Here is a 14833-nt window from a genome sequence, read left to right as displayed (position 1 = left end):
AGAGTGAGTGGCAGCTTCAATCAGACTGACGAAATGCGGGCGCTGGCTGGTGAGGGACGGTTAAGCCGCTGACATGGCCTTGCATGAAGAGGACTCGCTTGGGTGTGTTCAGCCGCAGTAAGAAGACACTGAAGGAAGAGCAAATTGAACGGCACGTTGTCTGTCCTGTATCTTATCATGTTGAACATCTCAACAGGCTATCTTCTTTAGCCATGGATACCCCATCTAAGCAAGATTGTTGTGCTTTTCACAAGCAGCTTTTCTCATCCCTCATGAGCCAATCCTCCCAGTGTTGCGAGAACATCGTCTAGCATCTCCCTCACAGGACTATCCGGTCCAACATGACCACCAAGCTGAACTGCGATACCATTGATGGCAGCAATAGAATACTGATATCTCTTTCTCATACCGCTGTTTGCGGCTACAAGAACCGCGCAGCAAAGTTGCAAGGTGGCAACCTGTGCTTCCTGTACCATGAGTGATGGCGACGGCTGCTCAGCATCAGACACATCCCACGCAGCCACTGCGGTAATGAGGTCCATCCACGCCTCAGGGATACCGCTCGTCTCCTGCTCGACAATGGGCAAGAGAATGCGGACGATATCAGTGGCTCGTGAGGCATCTTCCTCGGTACAAGTGCGTGAGCCATGCTGAAGGATCGAGTTGAGATCGCTGGTGAGTATCCGCCATCCGTCATTAGCAAGCAGCGAGTCTCGGCCCTTGACCATGGTAGTCACGCCTTCGAGGGCGACAAGAATAGGAGAGCGAAAGTCGAGCTTCTCCTGGGAACTGGTCTGGTAGAGATCCATGAACATGTCCATCAAACCTGTCGTCTCCTTGCGTAGACTGTCGTTGTCGTCTTCCCGCAGCCAGAGCGCCAGCGCCCGGACGGCAGAGAGGATGAACATGTCCTCGTCGGCGTTGTCCTTGATAGAGTCCCAGGCGAGGGTGTGGTAAGTACCCGTTGCCGTCTCTGTTGTGCCTGCACGAGCATCTGGGTGCAGACCCATGGCTCCAGCAACAGAAGCGTCCCATCGATCACGCAGGTATTCAGCTGTGACAGACATAGTCTCAGAAATACCCTTGCGAAGCTTAAGGAGGTTGTCTGGAGTCATGATGAAAGTTTCCAATGAGTCATCCTCCAGGCATTGCACGAGATATCCCACAAATATGGAGATAACGTCGAATGCAGATGTAAGCCTTCTTGAGACTTTTGGATACTCTGGCGTATTGAGTTGCTCCAATAGGGTTGGGGCAGAAGAGCGAATGTCGATAAGCAGGAGGTTGATGAGAAGGTAGGAGAAGGCCTTGTCGTCCTTCTTTGCGTCTGTAAAGAGGATCTTTGGGCCTTGGATGGGGTAGGTCTGGAGTATGGACGCCGCGGCGTTTGTGTAGGCTGAGCGGGCCTCGGGGGTTGGTCGACTGGTGACGAGGTTTTGGATATAGTTGACAACGCTCTTCAGCCACTTGGGCTGGCGAGGCAGAATCTGCAGGGCATATTAGTTGACCATGTTTCTCGATTCTTACGATGACTTACGGTAGGGTTGGCGTTTCGTAGAAAGTAGCCGATAAACTCAAGAAGGGTCACGGCATCAGTGCCAGTGAACGACGAGACGAGGCTCTGAATGGCAGCATCAATCTTCGTAGCCAATGCACTTGGGTCTTCGACCATAGTCATGGAGTTGAGCCATGCAAAGCTCAGAATGTCCAGGACTGCTGCATGAGTGGGAGCGATCTCGGTGAGTGAGCTTATGTCGCTAATCTTGATAAAGGCTTGAGCTCCAGCCTGTGAGCTGACCAGGGTATGGAGGAGTTGAAGGATCAAATTTGTGGTTTCCTCGGTACTGTACCTGTCAGTATGTCTTATCTTCCTGGAGTTGTACATGTGTAACACAATACCTATAGAGAATAGCAGCGACGAGCAAAGGAGTTCTGTCAATGAACTTCAAGTCACTTTTTGCCTGGTCAGGGAGTAATATAGAAAATATGTGCAAAACAGAAACAACAAGATCAAGCATCTCCTTTGCGTTCTTGTTGGAAGGCTTCGACCCGGTACGTAACAACCGGTCTAGGAACTTTGGTGAAAGGCTAGACCAGAGGCTGTGGACAGTCTTCTCATCTTGTCGGAGTTCTTCTGAGCCGTCGAGGACGGACTTGAGGAGCGCGAGACCCACGAATCTCTGCGTGTCGTCTTTTGCCTTGAGGAGCGTCTTTATCTTGGCGATGTCGGTCGCTTGTGAGGTAGAGGGTTGTGCCTCGTCGGTGGTGGTGTCCATGTTGGTGTGGATAACGCCAGGGTAGTGTGAGGCTACCTGGCTTGAGAAGTTGCAAATAGAGGGCCTTGATAGTATCAAGGGAAATTGAAATAAGTCTAGAGTTTGATAGGTCTGTATGAGACCAACGACCTTGAGGTTGCTTGTTCAATCTTCTCTCATAGCCATAGCTTTGGCAGTGGAGGCCCACTATTTCGACCAAGACCAAACCGCCCCGATAGGTGCATTGAAGTTCAGCAGCAGCGGAATGATGATGTTTAGGTAAGAAATCTGCTCTGGGCGTCAAGACCTATAAGTGTAGTTGAGACAGGTATAAACCTGCTATTTATCTCTTGACCTTGTATGTCTGTTATTTGTATGCACCCGTTCTAGAGCATGTTGATGGCATCTTGCTGTGCCTACCCAGTCTCACCTTCAGCTCGAACTTCAGCTTGTTTGACAGAGAACAGATGCTAGGATAGGGTCTAGAGTTCAATAGAATTGCAAATTCGGGTGCTAGTGTGTCATTAAGGTCGATTAATTGGCCTGGTAGCCAACTGTATGCAACCAGCCACCTTGTGCATGATTTGGTGTGATTGTCAGGCATGCTGCTGCTGTCCAAGACAATGTTTTATGCGGCCCGGGGTGAGGCTTGTCTTTTAGGGATAATTGAAAGAGCAGCACGAAATGTTATCTAGAATCAAAATTTTCACAATAATATCATCTGTAAATAGAGTCTCAAATAATTAAAGTACCTAGACAAATTACAATCTTATAAAGTACCTACGGTTTCATCCAAAGACCCTTCTTACTCGACGCTTTAGGCAAGAACTCTACAGCGTGGCCCGAGCTCTCCAGGCCCACCACTTGCACTTGCGACTGCAGCCCCCCAACTTCCATCATAGGCCAACACTTGTACACTTGACCACGATTCGAAGCCTCTCCTTCTAGACACCACCAACGAAATAAACAAAAGAAGAAACAATACCCGACCGTCGCGAGACTCCTGCTGCGAGCGTCTCGGCTGCGCTGCACAATGGTATGAACCGCATCATGTCTGGAGACCCCTACGCCTTCGCATCCACCTCCGCCTCAGCCTCAGCCTCGTCCGCATCGCATACCCCCGACTCGGATCGTCGCGACGAGCCCGACTTTCTCGACCAGGATGGCGACGAGGTCAGCGCCCGTCGTGGCACCTATGGCCACGGCGATGACGGCCACGATATCCTCGAAGATGACCCGCTGCAAGGCAATCTAGCCGCACCCATGTCCTTCAAGCGACGTCAAGGACCCTCGTTCCTCTCTGCGCCGGCCCGTCTCTTCTCGGCCATCATAGGCTCACGATCCAACGCCTCGCATTCTTCATCGAGAGGCCCGTCGCCCGCAGTCTTCTCAGGCTCCGAGACCCCTCCGCGCGCCGAACCCGTCACCCTCAATGCCACCTCCAAAGATGGTGCGCCGCTCGATTGGTACATAGAAGGACCGGGCCGTCGTGTCGGCTACGAGGATCTCACGGCCATTGACTGGATCTTCGAGTACACCAAGGAGCGCCAGCGCCTGCGTGTCCTATACTCCAGTGCGACCGGCGTGCTAGGCTATGCCCGGCGCCTCATCGACGCCAGCCAGGTCTGGATCGTCCTGTTGCTGACGGGCATGGCAGTCGGCGCAGTCGCTGCCTGCATCAACGTCACCACCGACTGGCTTGGCGATCTGAAGGAGGGCTATTGCTCCAGCGGGCCTGAGGGCGGCCACTTTTACCTTAATAAGGCGTTTTGCTGCTATGGATACGACCAGGGCTCCAAGTGCGAGGGCTGGAAGACATGGGGTGGTGCCCTCGGAGTGGGCTCGGCCGGCGGCAGGTGGTTTCTCGAGTATTTCTTCTTTGTCGGTCTTGCGGTACGTCTAGATCCTGCTCACCTCCGTTCGCTGGTGCTAATCATGGACCAAGATGCTGTTTGCATATGTAGCTGCTCTTCTTGTGCAAGAGTATGCCATCTACGCTAAGCATAGTGGTATCCCAGAGATCAAGACTGTCCTGGGAGGGTTCGTTATCCAACGATTCCTGGGTGGTTGGACGCTTGTGACCAAGTCACTCGGCCTTGTAAGCTAGAATGCTCGCCCTTTCTGATCGGTTACTCACTATTAAAGGCCTTGGCTGTGGCCTCGGGCATGTGGCTGGGCAAAGAAGGCCCGTTGATCCACGTCGCTTGCTGTTGCGCCAACGTATTTACGAAGTTGTTTCACAATATCAACGATAATGAAGGTACTTACTCAAGTCTCGAGCTGGTTGAGGCCTCTGCTGACCCTCATAGCTCGAAAACGCGAGGTTCTATCCGCTGCTGCGGCTTCGGGTGTCTCTGTTGCCTTTGGTTCCCCTATCGGTGGTGTCTTGTTTAGTCTCGAGGTATGCTTGGCCTTCACATATGTGCTGTTCGGCGTTGACACATCTACTAGACATTGTCGTACTATTTCCCAGACAAGACTATGTGGCAGAGTTTTGTCTGTGCCATGACGGCTGCAGTCGTTCTCCAAGCCTTCGACCCATTTAGGTCAGGCAAACTCGTCTTGTACCAAGTCCAGTACAGTATCGGATGGCATCGTTTCGAGTTGCTTCCCTACGCCATCCTGGGCATCCTGGGAGTAAGTACATGTCGTCATTCAGGAGCCTCACTCGCTAACAAGTCTCTTCAGGGCATCCATGGTGGCCTCTTTATCAGGCTCAACATGGCCATCGCGCGCTGGAAAAAGGCCAATATCTGGATCCCTGGCCCCATCGCCCAGGTCCTTATCGTCGCCTTCTTCACAGCTCTCATCAACTACCCCAACTTTTACATGAAGGCGCAAACTACTGAGCTCGTCTCTAACCTCTTCTCCGAGTGCTCAAAGGTTCTCGATGACCCTATCGGCATCTGTAGGACGGGTGCCGCGTCTGCTAGAACCATCGTTCTCCTCATCTTCGCCTCAGTGCTTGGATTCTTCCTCGCTGCCGTCACATTTGGCCTGCAGATCCCTGCGGGCATCATTCTGCCCTCCATGGCCATTGGTGCTCTTACAGGTCGTGCCGTGGGCATCATCATGGAGATCTGGGTCACCAACTACCCATCGTTCTTCCTTTTTGGCTCCTGTGAGCCTGATATACCTTGCGTCACTCCCGGCACGTATGCCATTGTCGGTGCTGCAGCCTCACTCGCCGGCGTGACCCGTATGACAGTGTCTATTGTTGTCATTATGTTCGAGCTCACTGGCGCCCTCACATATGTTCTCCCCATCATGATCGCTGTCATGATCTCCAAGTGGGTTGGCGACGCCTTCTCGCGCCGCGGTATTTACGAGTCGTGGATTCACTTTAACGAGTATCCCTTCCTGGACAACAGCGAGAACAGTGATGTTATCCCCGACATTCCTGCCGCTCAGGTCATGACGCGTATTGAGGATCTCGTCGTCCTTACGGTTACGGGCCATACCATCGCCTCCCTCACTACTATCCTCGAGATGCATCCCTACCGTGGCTTCCCCGTCATTTCAGACCCCCGTGAAGCCATACTCCTCGGCTATATCTCACGCGCCGAACTGGCCTATAACCTCTCCGCCTCAACTCAGCCGCCTCGCTCACTTCCTCCGGAGACCGAGGCCTTCTTCTCTCACCAGCCTCTTGCCGACCCGCGGACCACCCTTGACCTCCGCCCCTGGATGGATCAGACCCCCCTGACTCTACCATCCCACACGAGCCTACACCTCGTCTCGACATACTTCCAGAAGCTCGGTCTACGCTATCTTCTCTTCAGCGATCGTGGCGTCCTTCAGGGGCTACTGACAAAGAAGGACGTCTGGTACGTCCTGAATGGCGCCGAGGAGACAAGGCGCACCATGGGCCTAGGACCCAGTGGACGAGGTCACGAGACGGGTGTGACGAGTATAGCGGCGGACGACGGCGCTCTCGAGAGTAGCGGGCTGCTGCAGGGTGCGGACGGCGCTGATGACGGCGACAGTATCCAGGGCGAGGAGCCCATGTTATAGAGGGAATTGTCACATAAACGGGAATGTTTGGAACACGTATGATCCATGTTATGAGTATTCTAGTTTCCTTGGCCATATAGACAGACGCTTTTTATCAATCTTGAAGCACTGTATTGTATTGTATTTCACTGACCCTTGCTGATCGTTTCTGTGCACCGATGTTTAGAAGCTGGTCGGTTTGATAATGTCATTATATCTTTACATGAGAGCCTTTCATAGCCCCTTTGTCATCTTCAAGGACATTTCAAAAGACTAATCATACATGCCCCAACGCCAGAGCGGAATCCCCACCGAGCCAATGCATCTCCCCTTAAGAATGCGGTATAATTCGGCAGCAGGCCAGAACATCTAATACTCAAAGTCGTCATCCACAGCAGGTCCCTTGCTCTTCGACACGCTCTCCTGCTTGCGGTACATCTCAGCAACCTGGCGACTCGTGGTGGCAGAATCGGCATTCTTGTCATCACGGATTCGGATGAAGCGTGGGAATCGCAGACTGATACCCTTGGTGCCCGAAGGGTCGACTCCCTCCTTGGCACCGGCCTTGTACCGCGGGCTGAGCGTCAGATCCGCCGTCTTGACCTCCCAGACGAAACGGGGCTCGAACCAGACGTCGGGCTGGTGCTGCCCGCCAGAAGAGTGTGAATAGAAGGGCTTGGGTCGGTCAATGGTGATCTCGGACAGTTGCTTGTGTAGCTCTTCAAGCACTTGCTCCGAGAAACCAGTTCCAATGTTACATACAGTCTCGTATGTATCCGAGTTGGGGTTGTAGCATGCCAGGAGGAATGCTCCATACACTGAAGTACGCTTGCCTTTGCCATAGTAAGCACCCAGGACGACAAGGTCAAGAGAATCGCCAACACCAGAGAGATAATCCTTCTTGATCTGTAGATAGAATGTTAGATGTGAATTCTCGCAAACGAATGAGGAGAATGATGCTTACCTTGAGCCAGTTGCGACTTCGTTTGCTGGGCTCATATCCACTCTCCCTGCCATCCAACATCTTGACCATGAGACCTTCACATGAAGCCTTTACACTTTCGTCAAGGAAGAGCTGGATTTCGTCAAGCTCCTGGCCGTTCATGTGGGTAGCAAAGGCGAATTCGCCTTCCACGGGGGTAAATGCAGCCTCGAGCAGCTCACGTCGTTCCCGTAGTGCCTTTTCAACCACGGCTTCTCCGTTGAGATACAGCAGGTCAAAGGCAAAGACGCAGACCTTGACCTTGACATCCTCGACCTTTACGTCCTTCTTCTTGCGTGTCATGAGTTGCTGGAAGGGCAACACCTTCTTCTCGTCCACATCCCAGGCAACAGTTTCGCAATCCAGGACGAAGCTCTTGGTATCGGGCTTCACCCAAGTACCAAGCTTGGCAAGAATATCGGGATACTTCTTGGAGAGATCCTCCGAGTTCCTTGAAAAGATGCTTGCAACTCCAGCCGCGACCTCCTTAGCTGCTCCTTGGCTTGCCTCGCTCAATTGCTGGGGTGCGTCCTTGGCCACATAGTGAATCTGCGCTCTTTCACCATCATACTTGTATTCACAAGTAAACGTCTGTCCTTCAAATCGATCCAGCACCTCGGTAATAGCCTTGGTGGGCTTGGCCAACATGGGCTTCAGAGGAACACCAGGCCGAAGCTTGCAGTTCTCGCGGAGCTCCATGATTCCATGCTCAAGCATGGCAGGAATAATGACGTCGTAGCTTGGAAGCTCACTGTTTCTAGTTAGTACAATATACAGGTCGAAATGCTCTTGCATGCTTACCTGTAAACCGTCTTGAGGATAGACTCGCCCTTCTCTATATCCGAGGTGCTAGGTACCTTGTCCTTTGTATCTGCTTCGTGGCAGACAACGGCCTGGGCGAGTGAAACAAGCACCGTCTTCTCGGCTAGACCAAGTCTCAGCTTTCCTTCTAGGAATCGAATGATGAACTTGGCCTCGCTTGGTCCGCCCTTGTCCTTGGTGATATCAACCTTGCCGGTCGAGTTGGCATCAGCCGCCGCGAGCAACTTCTTGATGCCATCCACCTTGCGGCCCTGGGCACCGTTTCCGGTGACTGTAGCAATATTCATCAGGCCCTGATGGACTCCCCTGATTGTAAGAGCCTTGGGCTTGAACATGGTACGTTGGGTTGATCGACTCTTCACAGCCACCAGACCCAGGTCACCAATCTCCTTCTGGTCGGCCTTGATTACCTGGAGACTTCGACCAGTGGTCTCGCCAATGGCCTTCATGATCAGAGATTCTCCAATACCAAGCTCAATGCCAGCATAGTCGGGAGCAAGCTTGTTGATCATAAGCAATACCGTCGGAAGCAGATCATTGGGCGTCAAGCGCATGACCTGTCGGAGGAACAAGGAGCAATGCTCCATGATGATCAGGCGCTTGGTCGTCATCTCGATAAGAGAAAACGTGGTACAGAGAGCCGCATATGGAACAGGCGTTCCCGCCTCCCAATCAGGATAGGGATCCTTTTCCTTAGTCTTGGACTTGAGCTTCGTCTGAGCCTTCTGCCGAGCCTTGGCAGCAACTTCAGGCTTCTCCTCCTCCACCTCTGCGTCATCTTCTGCCTCTGAAGCTGATGCTGTAGATGCTTCATCCTTGACGGGCTCGTCGTCCTCCTCCTCCTCAGCGGCAGGCTCTTTGGCGGCTCGGGCTTTGGATTTGTTGGTAGGTGTAGGCTTGGGTGAGGGGCTCGCCGATTTGCGCTTCTTGGGAGAAGGAGACTTCTTCTTGACTGGTTCGTCGCTTATTTCGTCATCCTCCTCCTCGACCCTCTTTCGAGACCGTCTCGCACGCTTGGTGACGGGGCCGTCGCTATCATCCTCAGCCTCTTCCTTCTTAATGGGTGCAGATTCGGCTTCGGCTTTCTTGTCGGCTGATCGAGCTCGCTTCTTGGAATCTAGTCCATGAAATTAGACCAGAACAAATTAATTCGTAGTTCCAGCGCATTGTACCTTTATCAGCTTTTGAGCCTTTCGTGCTCACATCATCCTCCTCTTCCTCTGCCACCTCCTTTTTGGCCTTGGTGCTGAATGCAAGCGTTGTCTGTCGCACTGGTGCCGCCCCCTTGGCACCAAAAAACTTGCTGCAAGAAGGTAATGCCTGTCAGTATGCCAATTCATGCAATTTCTAGGGTCCTCCAAACGCACTTAAGAGTGCTCTGCCCTGACTTGACATACCCGAGTGTCGCCTGCTTGGGTGCCATGATGCACAGATTCCGTAGTGATTCCAACGAAGAACGACGCAGAGTAAGGCCTGGAAGAGGTCGTGAAGCCACTCTCAGGGTGTTTTGGCGGAGGAGAGAGGCAATGGGAAGACCACGGCCACAGCTGACGGTTGAAGTCATGACGCGCCGGGGCCAGGCAGAAGTCGCGTAGATTGGACTATGGAAGCTACAGCTGAGACGCGCGACGCGATTCAGTCACGTGACTATAATTCGGCGACTTCCAGATTCGGTAATACGGCCAACCCCTCTGCTTATTTCCGGAGGGGCAGGAACGGCTCAACTCGGAAGAGATGGGCCGAGATGCACCGACAGTCGAGATCATGATAATTCTGCAACATGGGAGCATCATGTCGCAACGCCAAGACAAACATCCATTAATTCACAAAAAGTATTCCTGGGTCCTCGCCCCTCCATTTTCGGACCAATCCCAGGCCTCTCTCTAGATAGTCATGGATGTATATTACAACAGGCAACAAGTGCTGGAATCATTATTTGATATGGGTTTGTCCTCCGCCTCTTACTGGAAGTAGTGGTTCTCCTCGGGGGTTCGGCCGCGAAGGTACTGGGGCTCGCTGCCCCTGACGTAGATATCCTCAAACAGAATCTCGGGCTTGGGGTCAGGCACAGCCATGGCCTCAGCAAGGGCAACCTCCTCGTTGACGTGGGCGCGAGCCTCCTTGTCAATCTTCTTGAGCTCATCCTCGGTGGTGACCTCCCAGTCAAGGATCTTCTGCTTGAGTCCAGCAATGGCGTCGTTGGTCGAGCGCATACGCTGGATCTCCTCACGGGTTCGGTAAGTGGTACCGGGGTCCGACATGGAGTGACCACCATATCGGTAAGTGACGTACTCGAGGACCATAGGACCCTTGTCAGCAGCAGTCCACTCCTTGCCGTACTTGACGGCAGCCTTGACGGCGAGGACGTCCATGCCGTTGACCTTGAGACCGGGGATGTACTGGCCACGCTTGTAGTAGTCGGTCAAGGCAGAGGAGCGGGCAGCAGAGGTACCCATGCCGTACTTGTTGTCTAGGTTCTATTAGCCCCGCTCAATGACATTGTCTCTATTGCAAAACTTACTCTCACAGCCAAAGAGGGCGGGGAGGTTCCAGAGCTTAGCCATGTTGAAAGCCTCAAAGACCTGGCCCTGGTTGCTGGCACCGTCACCGTAGAGGATGATGGAGGCATTCTTGTTTCCGTTGTACTTGTGGGCGAAAGCGAGACCAGCACCGACGGGGACCTGAGCACCAACGATACCGTTGCCGCCGTAGAAGCCCTTGTAGAACATGTGCATGGAACCACCCTTGCCGTAAGAGATACCCTCACGTCGACCGAGAAGCTCACCAATGATGGACTTGACGGTAGCACCGCGCATCAGGGCGAAACCGTGGCATCGGTAGGCAGTGATGATGTCGTCAGCCTTGGTGATGGCATGCTCGATACCGACAGCGACAGCCTCCTGACCGGTGGACAAGTGGCAGAAACCACGGATCTTCTTCTCCTTGTACAGACGATCGGCCGCCATCTCCATCTGTCTGCGGGATTATCAGAAATAGCGATTCAGAGACGCAGCGGGGGAGGAAATCGCATACCGGATGCTGACCATGTCGTAGTACATCTGCTTCAGCTCCTTCTTGGTGACCTCGAGGGAGTAGGGGGGAGGGTCCAGCTCGTAGGTCTCGAAGCTCTCATCGCTCAGGTTGACGACGAAAGGCTCATCGTCGGACTGGAGAGATTGCAGAGTCAGCACAGAACTTGCAGTACGGGATCGCGGACAGGGTGTTGAGGGGGTCGACGTCGAGGGGCCGTCGAGTGTAGGAAAGGGCGCATTTTCTCACCTGAGGGACCGAGTGGCTCAGCGACGCCGACGCAGCGTTGGTGGTGACGGAGCGGGCGGCGATATAAGAGGGAGCGGCGAGCTTGGCGCGCAGAGGCACCGCCCTGGGGACTCGGAGAGCTCGAGACAGCATCGTGAATATGGAGGTGCCTCTGGATCAATTGGGATCAGGACGTTGTCGAGTAGATAACGACGACTTGGCTGGATGGAGCTCAGAAAAAGTCGCGGTGTTGAGCGTTGAGCTTGCTTGTTGGTCAAGACTATGCCAGAATAGGTCTAGTTTTCCCACACGTGACAAACACCTGTTTGTTCAGGTCCTCCCTTTCGGCGCCTCGGATACTGTTGGGAAGGAGGGTTCCCCTTTTTATAGTGAGTCTATGCGTTTGCCTATCTGTTTCTGATGCCCTCGATATAAATACCGCCCCTCAACTCGCACTTTTCCTACCAATTCTTTCAATTTGGACCCTGAGAGTGGCGTGTATTTCGTCGGGGTAATGTACTCCGGTGCATGTTCCGATGTGGGTCCCCCATCCACAATTTCCCTCGTCTTTTCTTCCCCCCGACCCCCGACGCTGGGATTTGCCAGTCTCGGATTTGTGTGCAGACTCAACGGCTTTCAATGAGGTTAGCCCAGGACAAGTAGACCAGGTTCAAGATTTCACGCCTTCCATAGACTCTTGTAGAACAAAATTTGAATCTGAATTGAGACCCTCCGCCTGGGTTGGCTTCTAACCTGTCTATACACGGCGCCGTATCTCTGTATTATGGCTAGCAATATCAAGCACCAGCACGCTATACACTGCTCCTGGCACCACCCAGGCCAGCCTCTGAAGATGCAACTCCGATTCCGTCCCTGAAGCTCCGATTCCCTTAATCCCTTGGTTCATGCTGTCATATGTCATGCAAGTCCAGATCATCATAGTAGTTAGTGTGACCTGGTGATGCAGCAACGCCGTAATCATGCTTCCCAAATGCCTCGACCATCTCTACAACAACCTGAAGAAAGCCAATTATACAATGCTGGGGCGGGTTTCCACACCCGCCCCTATGATGAGTGTTGAATCCATAAGTGAGCCTTCTTTGTGAGGAAGCTCATTCTGCTAAATTAACTTGGCCGTCGAAGTATTGTCGACCAAGTGCGCAAGCTCGCACGTTAATCGTCATGGAAGAACGTGCCCCCTTGTAAAGGGGCTGTCGATGGGCCGGCATCCTGCATGTCGACATCCTGTGCCTGGGGGTCGCGACTGGAGCTTGCCAGTGTCGGTTGCGAGATGCGATAGTCGATGGCCATCGCACTCAGTGGCCGGTTCGGATCGTCTTCCAACACCCGCTGCTGAAGAGAGAGAGGGCGGTCGTAGAGCATTTCTTCAGGTGGTGAAAAGGACCACACCTATAACGATTAGTTTCCAAGATTGACGCATGCTTTGTTTGTTGTCTCACCTCCATGACTGTACGACCCTGTCGCAGGGCCAAGGCAACGCACTTCTCATCCTCAAATGCGACTCGCCAGACGGCCTCGCCTTGTGCGATCAGTTCCCGAACGAGGTGTCCGGTCTTGAGATCCCAGATCTTGACTCGACCATCACTGCCGCCACTCACGACTCGAGTATCGTCAAACTGCAAACTAGTAACGCTGTTGTCGTGGGCTGCGAGACGATGGATCGGACACATCTTCTCCAGCGACCAAACCCTGACAGATCCATCAGATCCACCAGTCACCAGTGTGTCTCCGCGCATCTGCAGTTGGCCAACAAGTGAGGTATGGCCTTGAAGAATGGCAAGGCATTCGCTGCAACAATATGTTAGTTTGCCGTCATACAACCAGTAACTTGACAAACTTACCCAGAGGTCGGGTCCCAAATCCTGACGTTTGTGTCGAGACTGCCCGTGACGACTCTCTTGCCATCAAAGGCGATGGCATAGATCTGGCTGAAATGGCCCTGCAGAGTTTGAAGGCAGCGGCCTTCAGAGATGCTCCATACGCGAGCAAAGGTATCGTAGCTACCGGATACAACAATGTCACCCTTAATCTCAAGGCATCGAACGCTAGACTGATGGCCAACGAGAACGTTCTTGCAAAGACCAGTCCGGATATCCCAGATGCGTAGGGTTGTATCTCGAGACCCTGAAATGGCCGTGTTTGCATCTGCCATCTTCAAACACCTGACAGTTGAGGTATGTCCTCGCAGCGTATGGAGGCAAGCGCTAGATCCTTGTCAGTATAATTCGAGCTTCAAATCATTCATGTATACTCACCCCGTCTTGAGGTTCCACACTCGCACATCCCGATCACAGCCACCACTGACCAGAGTGTCGTCCCAGGGCACCATAGCCCAGACGCCCATGACATGGCCTTGCAAGGTACGTTGCGAGTCACCCTCGGTATCAAATACATGGATCTTGGCGTTATCAAGTGCCACAATGATGTACTTGGGCGTCAGGTGCAGACTTGTAACAACACCACCTTCCTGGGTAATGTTCCGTGTCGTGCTGGTGCCACCAGATCTCCACGCCGCCTCCACCAAATATCTCTGCTTGAAATGAGATTTGTATGTCCGTAGCCTAGGCCTAGTTGTTCCATCATGACTTCGTGTACCCATACTGTAAGAATTAAGGGAACGTGCGCCGGGGAAACTGCTGCTGGCCATGTCGGCATCGATTCCATTGAAGGCCTGAGCAGCCGGCCGTGAAGCAAAGTGGGGTGCGGTTGTGTAGACTTCAGACAGTCTCCGACCGTAGTCGTGCTTGACGCAAAGGTTCTTCCATGTCATGTCGTCGCTGAGGAGATCTCGCCATCGTTTCGACACCTGGGAGGCCCGGGCCAATACCTTGGGATCATCGATGAAGGACAGGATCTGAGCATTCCAATGTTAGTTCAAGTTTGTTTACCACAAGGCTTCTTATTGTTATCATACCCGAAGGCATAGCTCGTCCGGGAGGCTTGTAAACGGATCCTTCTTAAGCAGCGGGCTGACAAACTGATGGACGAAGCTCAACTGCTGACTGGTGCAGAGATTGAGCAGGTCTGCGAGAACGCGGGTCCGCTGAGGGCCAGAACAGTTCTTAAAGTGCTGGCGAACCTTGGCGAGGAAGAAGTCCTCATCGTCTGCAGCATCGCTCCAGTCTGGTTGGAAATGCGATGGTCCTGGTGATGCAGCAGGTGTCGGAGGCGGTGGAGGAGAACCAGTGAGCTGCTGATCAAAGTCGGCAGCAGGCGTGGACATGCTGGGAGTGGGAGGCCCGCGCAAGTGCCGTTGCTGCTGAGGCAGCTTCTCCAAGCGGTGGTTAATCATTGGATTAGTAGTTGTGTTGAGAGTCAGGTCGTCGCTGAGGGCGCTTCCTCGACGTTCAGAAAAACTCATGGGTCGCTGGTAACCGGCCATGGCCCGGCCCGTCGCCCTAGAGAGGGATCGCCTAGGATCGATGGATGAACACTAGGGAAGTTGGAGAGCCGAGTCGAGGAGCGCGATGCAGGTGGATGGGCGGAACTGGTACGGTCGATG

At 53.2% G+C, this 14833-nt stretch overlaps 4 protein-coding genes across 4 annotated transcripts; 1 reads left to right on the top strand and 3 right to left on the bottom strand.

The window, feature by feature from the left end:
• Nucleotides 1-263: 263 nt before the first annotated feature.
• Nucleotides 264-2276, bottom strand: NCS54_01046100 (Hypothetical protein; the record flags this gene model as incomplete). The annotated part of the gene is made up of 3 exons (XM_053155768.1): nt 264-1487; nt 1538-1844; nt 1900-2276. The coding sequence occupies 3 exons, from the start codon at nt 2274-2276 to the stop codon at nt 264-266; spliced, it is 1908 nt and encodes a 635-aa protein (XP_053011743.1).
• A 948-nt stretch (nt 2277-3224) lies between these two features.
• Nucleotides 3225-6269, top strand: NCS54_01046000 (Chloride channel protein; the record flags this gene model as incomplete). Its single annotated transcript, XM_053155767.1, has 6 exons — nt 3225-4148; nt 4201-4353; nt 4401-4515; nt 4565-4656; nt 4707-4892; nt 4944-6269. The coding sequence occupies exons 1-6, from the start codon at nt 3294-3296 to the stop codon at nt 6267-6269; spliced, it is 2727 nt and encodes a 908-aa protein (XP_053011742.1). The 5' UTR covers nt 3225-3293.
• A 348-nt stretch (nt 6270-6617) lies between these two features.
• Nucleotides 6618-11463, bottom strand: NCS54_01045900 (Multifunctional fusion protein; the record flags this gene model as incomplete). Its single annotated transcript, XM_053155766.1, has 9 exons — nt 6618-7154; nt 7213-7981; nt 8032-9169; nt 9225-9355; nt 9420-9653; nt 10018-10522; nt 10574-11028; nt 11086-11219; nt 11332-11463. The coding sequence occupies 9 exons, from the start codon at nt 11461-11463 to the stop codon at nt 6618-6620; spliced, it is 4035 nt and encodes a 1344-aa protein (XP_053011741.1).
• A 1020-nt stretch (nt 11464-12483) lies between these two features.
• Nucleotides 12484-14713, bottom strand: NCS54_01045800 (Hypothetical protein; the record flags this gene model as incomplete). The annotated part of the gene is made up of 5 exons (XM_053155765.1): nt 12484-12720; nt 12771-13119; nt 13173-13535; nt 13587-14185; nt 14246-14713. 5 exons carry the CDS (start codon nt 14711-14713, stop codon nt 12484-12486), a joined length of 2016 nt encoding a protein of 671 aa, XP_053011740.1.
• Nucleotides 14714-14833: the final 120 nt, after the last annotated feature.

This window comes from Fusarium falciforme, chromosome 8, assembly GCF_026873545.1.
Source record: "Fusarium falciforme chromosome 8, complete sequence".
Classification (NCBI taxonomy): domain Eukaryota; kingdom Fungi; phylum Ascomycota; class Sordariomycetes; order Hypocreales; family Nectriaceae; genus Fusarium; species Fusarium falciforme.
Note: the sequence above shows the minus strand (reverse complement) of the source record. Positions and strands in the feature narration are given on the sequence as shown.